General features: G+C 37.6%; 4 protein-coding genes across 4 annotated transcripts; 1 reads left to right on the top strand and 3 right to left on the bottom strand.

The window, feature by feature from the left end:
• Window positions 1–1,265: 1,265 nt before the first annotated feature.
• LOC137743558 (uncharacterized) lies at window positions 1,266–4,936 on the bottom strand. Its single transcript, XM_068483473.2, has 4 exons — window positions 4,627–4,936; window positions 3,332–3,454; window positions 1,803–1,922; window positions 1,266–1,522 (listed from the first exon to the last, which is right to left on the bottom strand). The coding sequence occupies exons 1-4, from the start codon at window positions 4,661–4,663 to the stop codon at window positions 1,458–1,460; spliced, it is 345 nt and encodes a 114-aa protein (XP_068339574.1). The 5' UTR covers window positions 4,664–4,936; the 3' UTR covers window positions 1,266–1,457.
• Window positions 4,937–6,396: 1,460 nt separating this feature from the next.
• LOC148693243 (uncharacterized) lies at window positions 6,397–9,770 on the bottom strand. Its single transcript, XM_088679931.1, has 4 exons — window positions 9,463–9,770; window positions 9,048–9,331; window positions 7,433–7,499; window positions 6,397–6,612 (listed from the first exon to the last, which is right to left on the bottom strand). The coding sequence occupies exons 1-4, from the start codon at window positions 9,492–9,494 to the stop codon at window positions 6,543–6,545; spliced, it is 453 nt and encodes a 150-aa protein (XP_088536057.1). The 5' UTR covers window positions 9,495–9,770; the 3' UTR covers window positions 6,397–6,542.
• A 615-nt stretch (window positions 9,771–10,385) lies between these two features.
• Window positions 10,386–14,608, bottom strand: LOC137742489 (uncharacterized). Its single transcript, XM_068482372.2, has 7 exons — window positions 14,289–14,608; window positions 13,838–13,909; window positions 13,581–13,748; window positions 13,074–13,244; window positions 12,573–12,782; window positions 11,743–11,831; window positions 10,386–11,292 (listed from the first exon to the last, which is right to left on the bottom strand). The coding sequence occupies exons 1-7, from the start codon at window positions 14,371–14,373 to the stop codon at window positions 10,642–10,644; spliced, it is 1,446 nt and encodes a 481-aa protein (XP_068338473.2). The 5' UTR covers window positions 14,374–14,608; the 3' UTR covers window positions 10,386–10,641.
• Window positions 14,609–15,988: 1,380 nt separating this feature from the next.
• LOC137742089 (uncharacterized) lies at window positions 15,989–19,656 on the top strand. Its single transcript, XM_068481835.2, has 7 exons — window positions 15,989–16,338; window positions 16,756–17,122; window positions 17,572–17,799; window positions 17,943–18,297; window positions 18,383–18,510; window positions 18,657–18,792; window positions 19,077–19,656. The coding sequence occupies exons 2-7, from the start codon at window positions 16,779–16,781 to the stop codon at window positions 19,314–19,316; spliced, it is 1,431 nt and encodes a 476-aa protein (XP_068337936.1). The 5' UTR covers window positions 15,989–16,338; window positions 16,756–16,778; the 3' UTR covers window positions 19,317–19,656.

Below are 19,656 nucleotides of genomic sequence, written 5' to 3'. Positions count from 1 at the left end.
ACAATAATAAACCCGATACCGGTTGTTTACTTGAAAAAGATTGGGAGCTTTGCTTTGTTTTTATGGAGTTTTTGAAGGTTTTTTATGAAACTGCAACCACATTGAGTTCAAACGTTTATTCTCGCAGTTCTTGTTTCATTCTCAAGCATCTTTGCTTCATTAGTTTTACATTTTCGGAACACAGAGATCATTCCGGGTTTAAACCAGTTTACGAAATAATGGAATCAAAACTCAGAAATTACTGCGAGGAAATGTTGCCTGGTATATGTTTAGCTGCTGCAATGGACCCTCGAATGCAGTTACATGGCGTAGAGTTGAGGTTAAATGAAATTTCCCAGAACTTAACCGTGCCGTGAAAGCTGATGCGAAATCTGTCGAGACATTGTTGCATAACCTTTACAAGGTTTACGAATCAGAATTTGCAAAGAGAGAAACAGAAGGTGAAGATGAAGAATCCGAATTTCACAGCATTGACTACACGAAGAGATTGATGGCACGGTTTCATGCAAAAGTGAGGAAAAAAGAAGAACAGAAGTATGGACCTACTGAACTTCACAGATACTTGGGGATGAATCACTGTGGCACCATGAGCAATCAAGAGTATGTCAATCTTGATGTTCTAGAATGGTGGAAATCGCACGAGGGTTGGTTCCCTAGGCTTGCTGTTATGGCACGCGACCTACTAGCACCTTCGGTGGTTGCAATGGCACCGGAGTTTGTTTTTAGTAGTGCAGGTAAGCAGGTTTTGGACCAGAGGAGAAGCATGCAGTCTCCGAAAATGTTGGACTGCAATTTTTGCTTGAAGGATTGGGAAGTCGCTGAACTTCGAGCTCAGAACTGGACCGATGACATGGTGGAGTATTTTAAAGATTCGAATCAAAGCAATGTAGATGAATCAGTGATGACTTAATCAAGTGCATTGTTGTTCTGCGGTTTTTGTAAGTTACATTTTGAGCAATGTTATCGACGGTCGTTGATGGTAACATTTTAGCATCTTGTGGTCGAGATTTCGACCAATTTTCTTGTGATTTTGTTTTTCTATATGGTAATTCTAAAACTTTTTGACACACCACACAAGCATTGAATCACATCATGCAAAAACTTTAGTAAATGTAATTGAGATTTACTCTAGTAAAATTTATCAAAATTCAAAATTTCCTTTCTATCAGGACTCTTATGATTCTATTCGGACATCAGCTCGAAACAGAGTGAAAACGATCAGTAAAAGCTACCATTCGGGTGGGTGGGGGAGAGAGAGAGAGAGATAAAATTCAAACACTTGCGTTACTGTTCACTTAACAGAACAAACTTGCAGCAAACTAAGAAGAATTCAAGTGAATGTGAAAGGAAAGGCGTAAAAGTGACCATCTCTATTTAAGATATGGAAGCGACGAGAGAAAAATATACATGATTTACAATCGATCCTGTGAACAAAGTTTGTCATATCCTCTCTCGAGTCAACTCTCTTGAATTAAGTTGGTTGGCTCGCTCAAAACATACTTGGGTAGTTCATATTTTGCACCTGCAAGGGGGTAATGTAAGGGCACGCTAAGAGGATTTGAAAATGAAGGCAATAAAATATGAAGGGCAATTGGCCATTTGTACAGAGACGGAAAAAGCTCACACGCCAACAATGGTGCATACAACATAAACCGGTAAACGCATATTTAGACTGGCTATTGACTTTAAAATGCAACACGCACACAAACATGCTTAAAGACAGGAAAAAAAAAACTGCATAGCATTTGAGTTTATTGGGGGCAGGAAATAGTTATGAAGAAAAGTGCAAAATGGTTAACTACCTCTTTCGTCATAGCAAATTGTCAAATCAGCACTTTGAACAATGACCCCAGCACTGTCCACAATCGCTTGTGCAAGGCTTAGATCTGCCTCAGAAGCAGCTCGAAGTGCATCCCAAATCTCTAATGTACAGTACAAGCGAAATTTTTGTTTCAAATATAACATGTGTGAAGAATGCAAGAAAAGGGAAACAAAAACCACAGTAGCAATTCAAAATCAAACAAGAAAATGACCACAATAATCACTTTTCTGTGCTTATACGATTCTGAACCAATATCATGTTACGGAAAAAAAATGTGTGAACATTGGTAATATTGCAACAATTTTCAATTGTTCTCGTTAATCCTGAGGTTAGTGGTGACCACTAGTGAAGGACTTGTTCAACTAAATACAAAATTACAAATCATATCTTAAAGACTTGGACAAGAAGCTAATCCTCTTTATTTTATTTTTTTTTTTTTTTTTGGGTCAGCCATTAGCTGTCATTGCATTCACATGACGTGAAAATCTTTATTCTCTTATCTAGTTAGCTTTGGTTCTCCCTTATTCTTACCTCAGGTTTGCCTTCATTTAACAAAAAGTGCTCACTTGTCAGCTACAAGACTTTCTAGACAAGTTCCTGGGTTACTCAATATATCAAAGTACTTTCAAACAATACATATTGAGCTCTAATAGGTGCTCCAAACTAAGTAAAAGCTAAATTCTTAGATGGTGACAACAATAATCAAATGTAATGAACAACCCTTTCAACTCCACCAACACCACCACCCCACCCCACACTCATCAATCCGAAAAGGGAAGCACAACTAGCACAAGACTAAAGACAGATACTGCAACAGCCATCTTGGCACACTGCACCAGAGAGCATACAACAATATAAGAAAATCATATTCCCCTACACTACTAAGAATGTTCACTCAATACTGAAATTCGGGTTTGTAGAGAAATCATGAATTATTCAGGATGAAAGCAAATTTACCAAAACATACATAATTTAATATCTCATAGACTCATAGTCACGTTCTTCTTAACACTTATGGACCTCAATGGTCATTCAGTCTCGAATGAGTACATATGTTTGTTAAATTGAACTCAAACGACTCAAAGGAAACCCTTCTCAGACCAACTGCTAATGTTGACATTTTTAACATGACTAGAAAAGCAATTAAGTATTTCATCCAGTTGCTTTCTAGTTAATAGTCACATGATAAGAGCTTCTATCACCCTTCTATACAATCAGCTCACTCTAACTCTATACTGCACCAGATTCCAGAGATGTTCCCTAATTTTCCCTCGACTGCGTGTTCATATATAAACTCATTCTATAGTCCTTTGTAAGTTGCCACCCTTTGTTTTGTTATCATTTCACAGTATGCGAGTTGTTTTGTTAAATAAAAATATTGTGCCCCAATAGGAACTTAGAAACAAGTAAAAGTAAAAAATGATACAACTATTTGAATTAAGAACCTTCGGTGGAACCCAAAAAATCTTCTGCACTTGTCAATATATGTACATCCAGAGGAAATATTACCTTTCCTTCCTCCATAGTGAGGAGCAGTGTCCCAAAACTCTTCACGCATCTGCAAGAGTTGAGACTTTGTTAACGGCTGAGGATGCTTCCAGGGTTTTGGCTTCCTAATCTTCTTCAAAGCCCCTGTTAAACAGAAAGTTCTAAGTATTGCCTCTTAACTTCCAGTGCTTTTAAAACTCAAATTATCAAATTTCTTCAGCGCAAATTGAAAATCAAATTATAATCAAGGATATCCTAATCAAAAGAAAACTGTGAGAACTATATTCCATCAACTGAAGCACGGAATACAAGAAACTACTTGTTTCCTTTCCCCTATTTAATTTACTATTAATATTGTTTTGCGAACTAAAAAAGAAATACTTGTGGTATAACTAGCCTGAAAGGAAATTAGCGATGTTTCAAGATTATGCACAATGCCTTCAAGAACAGACATAGGACCTAAGATCTCCTTCCAGCAGTCTATTCTTCACAACATGATGATGGGATGCTAAGCTAAAATCCTATCTCATGCATATCATTGGCAGACCTTCCAGCTTGTGATTCACAATATCAATTGCAGATAACACAGATACATGCAGGAATGACATGAACTTAAAGGGGAAGAGAGAAGATGCTGGATAACTAAAAACCCCATCTACTACTTTTCACTTTCGATCACATAAATGTCCAACATACAGACTGGAAAATTAGTACCGACAATCACACGCGGATGTCAAAATCAGAAACAAAATAACACCAACAAAATTGTCCTATAACATCTTCGGCACAAAAATACCATCTTCGGCATGAAAAACTAACTCCGGCTTGTCAATGCGCAGATTGATGGTCGAAAACACATTTAAAGGCCTAAATCCATCTCTAGAACCGCAAGTTTCAGACGGTCGATTCCTCGGCTAAACCCAATGCCATTGCCTCATTATCTTCTTAACTCTATCTACCAAAATGCAACTAATCATCTTCTTCAGCATTATTTGTCAATACAAAAAGCATATGAATCTTGCGAAATCCAAACTAAATCAAAAACTAATTCTTGAAACTAAAATAACAACAATTCATACACCCCAATAACATGTTAATCAATTTTTTCAAGAAAATCAAAGAATTCAGCAGCCTGACTCAGCTGAGCTCAGCTAAGCTCAACCATTTCCAGAAATCACAATTATTTTCAATTTCTTCAAAGATTTTTCAACTTTCCTTTTCCTGCGTTTTCCCAGCAGCCAAACAGAAGCTAAAGCACCGAAGCCAAAAGATAAACAAAAGCAACAGAGGCAGAGAGAATGATAGAGTAACCTCACCGTCTCCTTTGGTCTGTGACGATCCAGCACAACCCATTATACAGAGAGACGGTCAAAAATGGGAACCCAAGAGATTGAGAGCTCCGAGCAGAGGAGAAGAAGAAGAAGAAGAAGAAGCAAGCGAGCAGCTTTGAGCTTCGAGGTTCAGCTCCGTGAAGACGCAAAGTCAAAAATGGAGCAACCCGGCCAACCCGACCCGATTCCGATTCCGGCGAGAGAGCCTGCGGGTTTTCCAGTGAGAAATTGAGAGTTGTAATAGTAAAAGAAGGGAGCTTTATTAGATTTTTTTTTTAAGAACTTTTTATTTTTTATGATTTAATTAATCATTCCTCAATTATATACGGATGACGGTAAACATCTTCTACTTTTTCTTCTTCTTTTTTTCTTTACAATATTTTTTTTAATTTTCACATGTAACAGATAAATCGTTATAGTGATTCTTATATTAATAATATAATATTATATATATAATTATATTATCCAATCAGAACATTATATTATATTACATGTAGAAAATTTAATTATATTATTTAATTAAAAAATTATACACGATGAACTTATTTTATACAAATTGTTTCTTTGTAGAAAGTGAAGGACTGAGGTTAGTGAAAAAATGAGGTGGCTGTTAGTCACGTCCTCATTTTTCTCCCTTTTGGGAGTGGGCCAAGAATGGCAACTAGCCATTTGCTTTTGTGTTGGTGTATGAAATGTTTAGTTACTCTCTAATCTTTGCTGTAACATTCAAAGAAATCTTATTTTTATTTTAAAATTGAAGTAAAAATGGTAGAATCGGTACTTATTAACTTGTTTTCAAATAACGAAGTCGCATTTATGTCTTTACTCTTATGTCAATAACAAATAAACTTCAACGTTTCGAGAAATTTTAGACTCAGTTATAAAAAATGCACTAGAAGAAGACTCAGAACTGCTCAAGTACTACCAAAATAGTACTAAAACACTATTAAGTGTTTGACAAAGACCTACACACAATTTTTCAAATGACACATTGTCATTTAAAAGTTCTAAATAATACATTACTTCTTGACATTTTTAAGTTCATTTATCTGATTTTTAATCCATTCCTAATAAATTTAGCTTACGTGCCATAAAACTTTAAAGTTCACCCGTGCCAAGTAATTGACTTGAAAGCATTTAGAGTGGTTTAGGTCATCGCCAACCGAAAGGTCCAGAGGGTCGAAAAAAACCCTAAAACCATTTCCAATCGAGGGCCAGGCCAAAGGGCTCTTCTTTTTTTTTACAAAATTTGTTTAATAATAGTCCGAAAAATATGTTTGGTTGAATGTGTCGGTGTTCTTTTTATAGGCTTTAGAGCTTGCTCAAATCCCACCCACTTCCATTTTTTTTTTTTATACTTCCTCTCCCACCCACTTCCTTTTTCTCATTTTTTTTTTCTACTTCCTCTCCCACCGCCAATGTGGGACTCTCCCACCCACTTCCTTTTTATATACTAGCATATGGGCACACACAAAGTGTGTGAGAAAATTTTTTATTTTTGTTTTTGAAATAGAAGAAGAGAGGAAGAGAGTGACAAAGAATGTGGGAGTGAGAAAGTTTTTTTTTTTTTTTTTTTTAATTAGAGATATATTAGAATTACATGTTGGGGAGGTTTTGAAAAGAAAAAAAAAAAAAGCAAAATTTGGTTGTGTGAAATTACACTTTAGCCCTATATTTCTTATTTATGTTATGTTTTAATTAGAGGGTTAAATTGATAATTTTATAGGATTTTGATTGACAACGAGTGTTTTATTAATTAGTAGAGAAGAGATACACACTCTGACACACCCCGTCCCGAAGGAGGGCATGTTGGCCGTCACGTGAGAGTGACGTAACCATTTGCACAGTTCGGAAGCTTTAAAATATACAACTTCTAAAATGAAACACCCGAAGGTGAGTCCTCATTTGGTCCATTCTGTCAGAACACCGTTGAATTTCCTCGTAGTCACCACACCTTTGCAATTCTTGAACCTGGAGGGGCGTAAAACCAAAAGCGTGAGTGGGCAAAAACAAGCTCTTTGAAAACTCTTTAGCAAAATACATTCTAACCCCTCGCCGTAAAACCTGTATACTTCCCAGAAAATGAACATATATACGTATGTATAGATATGTCAATCATGCTCCAAAATATGTCATTCATGCTCGAGAATATGCCACATCAGAATCTCATAATAAATGTAAATGCTCAAGCATAACTCATATCAATATCATAAAATCTGGCAGCCGGGAGTCACCTAACGTGACCTGTACGGCTGCATATAGAGCTCAAATCTCAAACTCAATAACTGAATCTGCACACGAGTCGGAACCACCTAACGTGGTCTGTACGACAGGCTTGGTGTAATATATATATACGCTCTAGTGCTACGATCACGTGAAGCTGTGCGATAAATTGCGGGTCACCTACGAGTCGGAACCACCTAATGTGGTCTGTACGACAGGCTGTGCACCTACTTGGATCCAAGCTGAGCGTGTGGTGCGGGAGGTGAACATACATGTGAAGGCTGTGCCCTGGCCACGGGCGGGAACACTAACACCGGGGGTGCAGATTATGAGTTCTCTAAGCATCTCAAACTACTACTGCATACAAACATGAATACCACTTACCTGGCACTTACCTGTGCGTCCACAACACCAATACACATATATAAATGTATGCCGCTACTAATGCATGTGATGATGCATAAGTGATAATAATAAAGTGCATGGCATAAATCAATTACCCCTTTTTAATCTATTTCTGGGAATTTAAATGTATATAGGTATATACGGAAAACAAAAGCCCACTCACTGATAAGTAGCCGGCTCGTAACCCTCACGCCTAGTTTGGTTACATTCATTGTTCGCACCAGTTTCACCTATAAAAGAATAATTATAAAATCATCAATTAAACGCACATACACAAACATTCGTCCATAACTTTCTCATACATTGCTCAATTTGGGTGTATGAATATACCACGGTGATCTACACGACGTCACGAACACGTGACAATTTTCAGAACTCAATTTGGAGCTCTCACGCGGCTCCACGCGCCCTGTTCACGCGCTACCCACACGCGCGTCTTCTTCCTCGCGTCGCCGGACTGGTTTCGCCGGAGGTGGGTGGTTTGTCGGAATTTCTGGGTAAACTTCAAAGTGTCATAACTTCTTCATTTCTTAACCATTTTCGACGTACTATATATCAAAATGAAGGTATTGACGAGACGAACACATCCATACCTTCCTTGACCTCTAACTCGGTGTGGATTCACCAGAAAAAGCCCCGAAAGCTCCGGCCAAACTTTGAACTTGTCGTTCTCCGTGTTCCTACGTCCATTTTTCACGTAATTTATACCAAAATGAAGCCCTAATCATAATCTACCACGTTGGACTAGTTTTAGGGCCTAAAAACAACGGAATCAAACTTTTCCAAAAATACGAAAATTCGGCCGAACTTACAGTTCGTGATCCCGACGTCCAAATCCTTCAAACGAAGCACTCCGAGCTTCCTTAGGACCTCATCAAGCTTCCTACAAGCTTCAAAATCCCAAAAAACATCAAGTTTTACGTGTGCATGAACAGTGCACACGCACAGTGAAATTGAAATCCATGTTTTCCAAAGTGAAACTCACCTGAAATTGATACCATCGTGTTCGTGTGGTCTTCAGGAGTACGATGGTGGTCTTAGATCCTTCGTTGGTATAGTTTTAGGGTGGTTTGTGGGTGGTCCGTGTGAGTTCGAAGGAGAGAGAGAGAACTGACAGAGAGAATGAGAGGTTTGTGAGGGAGGAGAGAGAGGGAGACAAGGTACGGGAATGGGGGAGAGATTTGAGGGATGTGGGGTTCCTACCCAATCCCCAAATCATCAAGTTATAACATATAAACCTAGTTCTAAGTCTTAAATTTAAGTCCCTAAAACTAATGAATATTCCAATTAACATTAGTTTAGGAACTTCAGGTAAAAACCAATGCCAACTTTACGCCCCTTAGTCCCGTTTAAGGGCATCTTCGTAACTTCACGTCCTCGGAATTAAAAATTCCGGGACGGGTTGTGACACACTCTCTCTAAATAAAACCTCTCACATTTGACTTTGAAATAATTAAGTTGTATTTTTTTAATTTTAGTTGTAGTTTTTAAATTTAAGTTGTATTTTTAAAATTAAATTGTTGTAGTTTTTAAATTTAAATAATAAATTATGTTTGGCCATATAGCCCTCGGTTGAAGATGATTTTTAATGACAGGGCTAAAACGAGTCTTATGGCCCTTTAACCCTCAGTTAGAGATGGTAAGAAATATGCCGCTGCATTATTCATTAAAATATTAATTTTTTGAAAAACTAGAGTATTAAAATGAATCATCTGACCAACCTTCAGTAGCAGATGGCCTTAATTTGGTCGAATTGAAGAGTTCATAGGGTTTCTTACCCTTATTCTTCCTGGACAGAGATCCTCTCCGGATCAGTCTTGTAGCGATCTTGCGCATCCGTTGAGCGAAACCGCACGATATAAATCCAACGGTCAAATTTATTTTTATTTTAATATGTTTCACGCAAAACGAGGTCGTCTCCTCTCTCTTTTTCTGTTGCTTCTTCCCCTTCTCTTCTTCGGCATGTCTGCAAGAATTCTCCTTTCCCATGTCTACAAATTCTTTGCTCCACATGCTCAAATTTCTGCAGCCCAATTGATCAAGAGGAGGGGAGACAGAGAACCTTGGTTGCCGGAAAAATCCAAGTAAACTCAGAATCTCAAACCAAAAAAAAAAAAATCAAAACTTTGGAAATTTCATTGATTAATTGGCAACGAAACGAAGCATAACAGGGAAATGGAATGAAGATTATACCTTTGGAGACGAGAGGGAACTGACATGGCCATGAAGGGAGGAACTTTCAGGGATGGAGAAGGAAGAAGCGGACGACGTGATTGCAGGAGAAGAAATTTTTTGGCCGTTGGATTTGTACCAACGACTATGATCAATGGATCCGCAAGATCCCCACGGGACTGATCCGGAGAGGATCTCAGTCCATCCTTCCCATATGCAATAATAATTTATAGGTCTACATACTCTTCATAATGCTAATTGTTTCAATAATGTAGATTTTGGTGGCTGTTTCCTTTCAATACGGACTATATGTCATCAACCCTCTTTTTTTTTTCTTTTTTTTTTTCATCTTTCAGGTCCTCCTAAAGTTAGAAAATAATGGATAATTATCTAAAGCCAAATCTCTGTCCAAATGAAAGCAGCATCTTTTGGAAGAGTCATCTACCCATATCCACCCATCTACTATAAGCATATGATTATGACCATTAAATTTTTATTTTTGGAAATACTTGCATATTCAAGTTCACTTTTAAGATAATGGTCTTGGTATTATGTCATCTTTCCAACAATATCAAGTTGATTTGTATGAATTTCCAACTACTTACTTCATTACAAATATAAATTAAGTCAGTTGATCAAGGAAATATATCTGCTCCCTGCTTCCTTGTACTCGAGTTCAAATTTTCTCTTTGTAAATTACAATAGTCTAAAAAATCACTTTATGCTAAACTACCAACCCTATTACGCGAGAGGAACTCACCTACAACGTAAATGTAATTGTAGTATCTCATGGTGGTATTCTAAGTCAAAGATGCTGCATGTCATGCGTTTTAACTTTCTCATATGGTGATGCGTGTCTGGCAAGGAATACCGCCACAATACATGGCATCCTTATGTCACGAAAGTCGTTGTCTACTATGCAAACAAAAGAAGAAACAAGAAAATATGCAAATCCACTTCTGCATGTCTCAGTTTCTCATTAACTTCCTCACAAAATGACTGCAGTGTATGGTGCCTGGACTAAACAGTCCTATGTAGATAATACTTGTTTAGAATCGTCAGCCATCTGTATTTTTTTCCCTCTTCAAAACACATCTTTAGTAACAAATGTGCAGACTCACGGGATACACATTCAAAATCAGGCAAAAACTAGCTGAAATTTGCAGCGTGGCAAAGGGTAGTCACGGGGTCACAGTTTGATCATAAGCGGTATGAACTATCAGCCCCATACCTGCTCCTCATGTTGTAATTTTCAAACTTCAGATTGTCATAGCCCGCTGCCTTCATATCCACCGGTTTTGGTTCTGCTCCAACTGTGCCATAAACTACCTCTCCACTCTTCTCTCGCTGGCGATGCCTTGTTCTTTCTTTCTGGCTCTTAGACCTGCTATGAGAAGAAACCTCACCAGATCCATAGAATTCTGCAGAGTCCTGTCGTTTTGAAGACCGGTGCTTGCTTGACAAAGAGGGATCTTTGAAACTAGTTGACTTCATTTTTGGTGGCTTCATATCTGAATACTTCTCACTTGCATTGGGAGTATAGGCCTGTCGAGTTTCAGACAGAGGAGCAGGAGCATTTTGTCTCTGAACTACTGGAGCCTCGGCTTCATCTTCAGGCATCCTAAGAGAACCTTTTAATGGTGTTAGGCCTTTCTGGGAGCCACCAGGCATAAAACGCGACGGAAGGAAGTGAACGAATATGCCAGCCGATGCTGCAAGTCCAAGCTTGGATAGATCACTGACAAGCTGTCCAAAAGATGGCCATCCCGGTTCCTCTTTCATGCTTTTCACAAGTAGCGTGGATTTCCCATTGCTTGGATGTTCTTTCATTTCACTCTTTGAAAGCGGTTGCTGCACCAGTTATGCATTAGATTAAGCGACGAACACAACTTGCATAAATAAAATTTACCAATGTGGGAAACCTACACAGCTCCATTGTAAGGCATAAAGAATGAAATGGATTGACTTCGCTAGCCCAACGAAAAACTCTAAGAACAGTAAAACCACATAAGGGGCAGTAAAGCCCAAACTTTTTGCTTTCCATGAGAAAACTTCAGACATTAATGAATACTTTGAACGCAAAACAGATGAGAATAGTGAATATAAAAGCATGCGCAAGCAGTAATGAAAATAATAAGGGCAGAAATAAATCTTTTCCTTAATAACATGTTTCACTTGAGATGCATTTTCAGCTGAGATGGGATGAAAAATCAATCAAATTTTGGAAAACAAAGGTTCAAGACTGGAACAGGGACGAGCATTTATTTTATATTTCGCATTAGTAAATCATAAGAAGCATACCGTTCTCGATAAGAAATAAGGTCCATATCCCTGCTGCAGTATGCATGTAGTATACCCTGCCAAGACAGCACCAACAACCATAAGGATATCTGCAAAAGACCCACAAATATCAGTCAGAACGATGCTTCACAATCTTAAGCAGAATTTGATGGCCTAATCATTGTGAAACATCATATATACCATATATTTTAATGCAGCACATAACCAAGAATTATCCCAAGCTTAAGAAAAACCTTTGAAGAGAAGGTTAATAATATAAAGCAACTAAATGGTATTACAATATATAATTGTAAAAAGGTCGGAGCAAATCATTAACAGAATCTGTAACGTTTAAAGAAACTGGAGATGCTATATATATCTTCTGCAGAAGGCAGCATGTCCACATAATCATATTCTTTATATTGGAAGCAAAATGCAGTGGCCTCAATTTGGTGTCCAGTTGGTGCTTATTTCTCACATCTGCATATAATAGTTTGGCAATAAAACCCTGCTATTTCTTTGGATCCCTTAAGACATAAACCATCAATATGACATCTTTAGTAATAGACTTAATAAAACACATAGGCGACCCTTTGTCTGCAGAGCTAACTGATACAGATCATTTCAAATATTCATATACAGTATGTGAAACCATACTTACATAAACTAAAAGGAGAATCGATTATAGTAACCTATGCAAATTGTAGGGGTAAAACACTATGTACATGAAGACTGACGAGTATGCTTGCTTAAACAACTAGCATGGTCAAACTAATATAACAGTCATACCACCAACCATCGTAATTATGCCTAATGAATGGAAACTGAACATAAACAGCATGGGATCAAACCTGTGGCAGAAATTGAACTGTACTGATAATCACAATCCTCCTGGTTGAGAGAGATCTGCCGGAGAGCAGCATTTCCTCTATCAACAACTAGCAATGAACAAGTAGGCTGAACATATATGATATCGAAATCATTTGAGAACATGGCATCCTCACTGGGCCCATCTCTATAGCCTGCAACATTTGATTTCCCACCCGCAATGGTTGTTACTCCTGCAAACAGTTTGCATTAGAATTTCAGAAATTGAAATATGCTCCTCTCTACAAAGGGATTCGCAAAAATGGTTTTCAGATAAAACAAAAAAGTTAACAAAATTTTGAAATTTAACAGTTTACACTCCCATGTACAAGTTACGTTTCTATACTCTAGTTTCACTAATTCAACATAAATACATGCACACATACATAAAGAAATTTGATATTTTCACTCATATTTACTTTCACTTGTTGCCAGCTTTCACCTGTATAAGCTTCTAAATAACTATGAAAATGACATGTACATACCAGCGTCTCCAATCTTTCGTATGGCGTGATTCAAGGTATCAGCAACATACACATTCCCTTTATCATCCATGGTTACACCTTCGGGATGATTGAAACGAGCATCACTTGACTTCCCATCAACATGTCCAGCGTAACCCTGAAATGACCCAGCAACCAATCTTCCCCTACTATCTGCAGCAATGAAATGTTCAAAAATGAAAATTGGAAATCAAGGAATGTATTATGAAAAAGATAATAATTCATATAACAATGCAACTCATCAATATTGATTATTGAATTCCACAGTTAACCTACACTACAGGACTGTAAGCACCATCTTGTTACTTTCTTTATAAGAAAATTATTAGCATCAAGTAATTGATATACAGAAATTTTATCTGACGAAAAAAGAGGAACACAAAACCAATAAATGTCAAAAGATTTAAACAACAAATACAAATATTAAGTTAGGGAGAAGCCGGAAACAAATCTCAAGTAAGGTGAAACAGTATAAGTATTGTTGCATACATTGGGACAACGGTGGAGTAATGCGCATAACGTTGCTATTAACGGAGTCCACAGCAAAGAGCTCCCCATCCTCTGAGATGCGGATTTTGTGAGGAATAACTCCAATGTCATTTCCTTCCAAAACAGTCTCAACTAAGTACCCATTCTCAAATTGAAGAACATTCTTTTCTGTAATAAAACACAGTTAAAATTACTTGAGCAAGCATAACGTTCACGAAAACCAAAACATTTAAGCTGCAAAAGCCACTTGAAATTACCTGATTGGGGTGTTTTGGAGGATATTTCCCTAGTCCACTTGAGAAGAGAAGACAAGCGCTTTATCAATGGCCCTGAGCAAACACAATTTAACTCAAAACAATATTACAAGTGCAGTAACAACAAGTATCTGAAATCCCCTGTAAACAGATCACAGAAACCCAACATACTATCATTACTAAATGAATGAGAGAGAAAGAGGGTTATTTGGGAATATCAGAACAAACAGATCCCAGTAGGCAGAACCAAGAAAAATGAATAATTGGGTATCTAATTATGTATGCAAACCAATATTCCAAAGTCGGTTTTTATTTTTTAATAATATGATAAAATATTTCAAGCAAAATAAGAGAAGTAAATGAAGAAACAAAGCAAACCCAGTTGCCAAACAGATCAAACATACAATCTGAACCATCAGAGAAAGCCAGAGGAAGATGGTGACTGAAAGTTTACCTGCAGGAGCAGCATGAGCTTGGAATCGGAGGGAGTAAGTGACAGTGAGTGTTAGGAGAGTGAGGAAGAGATGGGAATTTCTCATTGCACTGATTTACAAAACCCAAAAGGCAATTGCTTGGCTTTGAATTTTCAAGTACAAGAAGCTTTACGGAAAATCATGGCCTCTGAGGTGCAGAGGAAACTGGTTTTGGGGATTTTTGAATTTAGTTTAGCAAGTACGAGATGGGGCTGTGTTTTTGCTGCGTACTTTTGAGAGTGGGAGCTGTGATTTGTGTAGTGTACAGACAAACCGTGTGCTTTTCTTTCACTCTCCTTCTCTCTTGATTTGTTTTTTGTATCTTGCCTTTTCTTATTTCCTTTTTCACTTTTCCCTCAAAGTGATTTTTTTTTTTTTGTTTGAAAGATTATATTCACACATCAAGTTACTTCTTTCACATCTTTTTAATTTTTTAATATTTTCTACACACCATTAATACTTGATAAAAAATATTAAAAAATTAAAAAAGTGTGAGTGAAGTAATTTGAGATGTGTGAATATAATCTCCCTTCTTTTTTTAGGAGGAAAAAGTATAACATGTTGTGAGCGTTGTAAGCCCATGTGTTACTGTGTAGATTTTAAGTAAATTGGATTTAAGATTTTTCATTAGTTTAGCAATTCTTTTTTTATTAAACTTTGTATTTACTTAGATGACAAGTTTTTCTTTTTTCATGATAAACTATAAATAAAGACATTAATGTAGAAGAAATAATATTCCTAAACATTCTACAATTTCTATACGCTTATTTTCGCTCCAATCTCTCTTGACGCACCCTCTCTCTTCCGTTAGAAAATTGGCTACAACATAATAAAAAATAGTCACTTAGTACTACAGTCTAGTAGTATTTCTCTTCACTTGTACTTAGGTTCGATTCTCGCCAAATGTGACTTTGAATCATATTATTGCTAGTTCATTATGAGGCTAAGCTCACATTCTCCCTTTTAGTGTAAATAAGATCATTTGTTCAAAAAAAAAAAAACATATGACATGCTCGCCTCACACATGTGAGGTTGTAACCCGTGTGTGAGGTACATAATCCACCCGAGTTTGAATTTGTAGACCATTTCATCTAATCTCATTCAACATACATCTAACACCATCAAACATGAGATTTGGATTGATATCCATTTTAATTGGATATACTTATTTGATCCAGCCCACCAAACGATCAAAGACCTTTGGCACAACACCCACCCTAATTCGTTAACCTAAATGTATGATCCTAAGCCTCCAATCGTGAGAATGAATCCCCGCCTTAAGTTCATGATCTCATATCATGATTCTAATCCTAGATCGAGACTCGACTAACCAAGGTTTTTCCAAATCTTACAATTCATACATGAACTTCAAATCTAAGATAACTTTGGAATTTATTTCTTAAACCTTAAACACTTTCAAACTTTAGTCCCCACATCAAATTCCAAAATCATGATCCTCTTCGGATTTCTTCCACCTAATCATTCTTATTAAACAATCCGGATTCTTAACCTTAAAATTTGATCTAACGATTAAAGTTATTATAATTTTTAAAGTGAACCCGTATTTTTAGCTTTTCATAAAATTTCAAATATCTGAATTATTTGATCAAATTTCAAATATCTAAATTATTTGATGAGAAATATTAAATAGAAGGGATTCTAAGATGATCTCTTTCCCACCAAAATGACCAAGTTTGCAAAAATTGAAAATGTCGCCCATCCACTCTAATTTCGAAATTGGAGTCAAATTAAAAATTTCAACCAAAAAAGGAGTCAATTAAAATTGACACATAGTGTCCTACTCCACGTATTTGTCAGTACACGTGTCAAATACCCATTCGCTTTGACCTCGTGGCCTGCGAGTTCGGCACTCAAACGCACGCCCTTCATTTACATCGCCGAAGCTCTTCAAGCCCATTTCTCATTTTTCAGCTCGTATCCAGATCCGAAATTTCTCTCTCGGATCGATTTTTCCCCCATCGGAGAAAACCCGTTTCTAGGGTTTGGAGATCCCAAATTGTGGTTTGCGAGGTCAGTTTCCCAACCTCGAATCGATCTCAATTTCTTATTTATATTTTGTTTCGGCATTCTCAGATCTGTTATGATTTGTCCTCGATTTCGATCTCCGCGATCCAGTTATGTATATATGCATGCATGTATCGATTCATATATGTATAGTTATTGAAGCATGTATGTATGTATTTATGCATGGCATTATGTATGCATGTGATATGTGATGGATCGGAATTGTATATTTCTGTGAATCTAGATGCTATGCATGCGTATGAAACTATGAATGTGTTTCAGTTTCATAATCTCATAAGATTAAGCTGGATCGGAATGCCCCTCACCAAAAATGTCAAATTTTTGTACCAATTTAGTGTTTTCAATGCGAAAGATTTTGGCTTGGTGTTAAATGGGTTTTAAACGTTGATTTTTTTGGATTAGGTTATTAGATTAGACGAAGCAAGATGGGAGGAGGATTTCGAGTTCTTCACTTGGTCAGACCGTTTCTGTCATTTCTGCCCGAAGTTCAGAGCGCTGACCGGAAAGTTCCATTCAGAGAGAAGGTGATATACACCGTTATCTCGCTGTTCATTTTCTTGGTGTGCAGCCAGCTCCCTCTGTATGGCATACACTCTACCACGGGGGCAGATCCCTTCTATTGGATGCGTGTTATCCTCGCTTCCAACCGCGGGACTGTCATGGAGCTTGGGATCACCCCAATTGTCACATCTGGGCTGGTGATGCAACTCCTTGCTGGGTCTAAGATTATTGAAGTTGACAACAATGTACGCGAAGATCGTGCTCTTTTGTAAGTATACCTTAGGCCTTTGAAATTTTTAGTGGTTAATCTTTTTTGATGTGGTTGTTTGCCTAAACGGTCTCCAGTTCTTGATGATATATGAAGCGAAAAGTGTTTTTCAGAAAGAGTTTTCAAAATACAGGCTTGAAAGCTCAAGACATTAAATTATGTTTTTGGTTCCGAAACTTCAATACCTTTGTTTTCTGCTGCTTTTCAAAAACTGTATTTGAATACATTTTGGAAACTAATCCAAACTAAAGTGCCACTGTCTAGTAAATCATGCATGTCAATCGTGGTCACCTGTCTCTAGTTACTTAATTTTTCTGGAAATCTCTGTTGCTGCGGTTTCAAATCTGCTGTTATGTTTGTCTTAAGTTTTAGTATTCTCTTTTATTCGTAACTTGTATACATGTTTTGCTATATGTATTGCATGTCCTGATTTATGTTTTTCTTCACAGAAATGGAGCACAGAAGTTATTGGGTATCCTGATAGCTATTGGTGAGGCAGTTGCGTATGTTCTCTCTGGCATGTATGGTAGTGTTGGCCAACTTGGAGTTGGAAATGCCATTTTAATTATCATTCAGCTCTGCTTTGCCGGTATCATTGTGATATGTTTGGATGAACTTCTTCAGAAGGGATATGGTCTAGGCTCTGGAATTTCACTTTTCATTGCCACCAATATCTGGTGAGTTCTTTATCCTTTCTTCTGCCTTAATATGTCCAGAAGTGGGAATAGTTTATGAGTCAGCATGTTCAAGTTTTTGGGGAAATTTTCTAATATGCTATTCCAAATTTTAAGTACTTAAAAGTTACATTATTCTTTTTCAGTGAAAACATTATCTGGAAAGCATTTAGCCCTACCACAATCAACAGTGGGCGAGGAGCTGAATTTGAAGGTGCTGTTATTGCCCTGTTCCATCTTCTGATTACTCGAACAGATAAGGTTCGAGCTCTCCGGGAGGCCTTCTACCGGCAGAATCTACCGAACGTGACAAATCTGCTAGCCACAGTGTTGATCTTCCTTATAGTAATTTATTTCCAAGGGTTCCGCGTGGTTCTGCCTGTGAGATCAAAGAATGCTCGTGGACAGCAGGGTTCCTATCCTATCAAGCTGTTCTATACCTCCAACATGCCCATCATTTTGCAGTCTGCACTTGTGTCCAACCTTTACTTCATCTCCCAGGTACTGGAGATTTTATGCTTGTATGGTCTGTTTGGGGACTGTTTCTTCTACCACATTATTGTGACCAGTTTTTGTGTGTGCACAGTTGCTCTACAGGAGGTACAGCGGAAATTTCCTAGTGAATCTTTTGGGCAAATGGAAGGAATCTGAATATTCAGGAGGGCAATTCGTTCCTGTTGGTGGTCTAGCATATTATATCACCGCACCTTCTAGGTAGTTGGGAATATTTTCCTCTTGAAGATATTTTGTTTTATGCTTGATAAAGCTTGAGTTTTGTTGGTAAACCTGATGATTACGTGCTTCCTCTCTATTCCTGCTGATCCCCACTTCAATTGATATGCTGCGGTTATATTTTGCAGCTTGGCTGATATGGCAGCCAATCCCTTCCATGCACTGTTCTATCTCATATTTATGTTGACTGCCTGTGCACTTTTCTCAAAAACATGGATTGAAGTATCTGGATCATCTGCCAAAGATGTCGCCAAGCAGCTCAAGGTATTAATTTTAATGATTTAAACAAATTGTTTAATTTGTTGCAAATGAGGGGTTAGTGTAGGTAGGTCTGACCCAATCTACCCTGACATTCTTCCCACTTTTTTACAACGTAAGTGGCCAGATCAGATCCAATCTACTCCTCTATTGATGTTCTTACCTAATGCGCTATTTAAACCATAAATATGTCCCTGAACAATTCTTAGATCCGGCTTTTTGTTAACATAATGTTACCTACTCAATACACCCTAAGCGTCATGCTAACTATATCCCTTTTCAATTTACAGGAACAACAAATGGTCATGCCTGGTCACCGTGAGTCAAACTTGCAGAAGGAGTTGAACCGCTACATTCCCACAGCTGCTGCTTTCGGAGGCATGTGTATCGGTGCACTCACAGTGTTGGCCGATTTCATGGGGGCAATTGGTTCAGGGACCGGAATCTTGCTTGCAGTGACAATCATCTATCAGTACTTCGAGACATTTGAGAAAGAGAGAGCCAGTGAGCTCGGTTTCTTTGGTTTCTAGGCACGTGTATTGCCAAGTAATGGTCTCGCCCTGACAATTTTGGTGTGCTGAGAGATGTAAGTAGGTTTTAACAGAGAAGTTCAAGTTATTAGGCTAGTCTCCTATCACTCCGTTTCATGAGAATACAAAAGCAATGCAATCCTCTAAAAAAAAAGTGTTATATGTCAAGTGTCGTTGTATCGGTTCCTGTGGATCTTTATAATTTACTGTCTGAAGTCTTTAAGGACACCTTTGAGAAGCTACTGCCAGGATTTTGTTCTTGCTAATTAGGTGTAGAAATTCACTTTGTTAGAGTGTATTTGACTCTGTTTACACAAGTGAATTTGCCCGAAAATCTGAA

Source organism: Pyrus communis, chromosome 11 (assembly GCF_041283825.1).
Source record: "Pyrus communis isolate YQ-2024b chromosome 11, ASM4128382v1, whole genome shotgun sequence".
In the NCBI taxonomy this organism is placed as follows: Eukaryota; Viridiplantae; Streptophyta; class Magnoliopsida; order Rosales; family Rosaceae; genus Pyrus; species Pyrus communis.
The sequence above is the reverse complement of the archived record's forward strand: the minus strand, read 5'-3'. Positions and strand labels throughout refer to the sequence as shown.

What these genes read in the sequence shown, in the direction of transcription:
- LOC137743558 (XM_068483473.2), bottom strand. Translation starts at nt 4,663, where the DNA reads ATGGGTTGTGCTGGATCGTCACAGACCAAAGGAGACG. An exon ending in TCACTATGGAGGAAGGAAAG is followed by an intron (nt 1,923 to 3,331) that starts GTAATATTTCCT and finishes ACTGTACATTAG; the next exon opens with AGATTTGGGATGCACTTCGA. An exon ending in AATTTGCTATGACGAAAGAG is followed by an intron (nt 1,523 to 1,802) that starts GTAGTTAACCAT and finishes ACCCCCTTGCAG; the next exon opens with GTGCAAAATATGAACTACCC.
- LOC148693243 (XM_088679931.1), bottom strand. Translation starts at nt 9,494, where the DNA reads ATGGCCATGTCAGTTCCCTCTCGTCTCCAAAG. An exon ending in GTTCCCTCTCGTCTCCAAAG is followed by an intron (nt 9,332 to 9,462) that starts GTATAATCTTCA and finishes CCGGCAACCAAG; the next exon opens with GTTCTCTGTCTCCCCTCCTC. An exon ending in TCTGTCCAGGAAGAATAAGG is followed by an intron (nt 7,500 to 9,047) that starts GTAAGAAACCCT and finishes ATTCTTTTATAG; the next exon opens with GTGAAACTGGTGCGAACAAT.
- LOC137742489 (XM_068482372.2), bottom strand. Translation starts at nt 14,373, where the DNA reads ATGAGAAATTCCCATCTCTTCCTCACTCTCCTAACACTCACTGTCACT. An exon ending in TACTCCACCGTTGTCCCAAT is followed by an intron (nt 13,245 to 13,580) that starts GTATGCAACAAT and finishes TCATTGCTGCAG; the next exon opens with ATAGTAGGGGAAGATTGGTT. An exon ending in CAGTTCAATTTCTGCCACAG is followed by an intron (nt 11,832 to 12,572) that starts GTTTGATCCCAT and finishes GGTCTTTTGCAG; the next exon opens with ATATCCTTATGGTTGTTGGT.
- LOC137742089 (XM_068481835.2), top strand. Translation starts at nt 16,779, where the DNA reads ATGGGAGGAGGATTTCGAGTTCTTCACTTGGTCAGACCGTTTCTGTCA. An exon ending in CGCGAAGATCGTGCTCTTTT is followed by an intron (nt 17,123 to 17,571) that starts GTAAGTATACCT and finishes TTTTCTTCACAG; the next exon opens with AAATGGAGCACAGAAGTTAT. An exon ending in ATGTCGCCAAGCAGCTCAAG is followed by an intron (nt 18,793 to 19,076) that starts GTATTAATTTTA and finishes TTCAATTTACAG; the next exon opens with GAACAACAAATGGTCATGCC.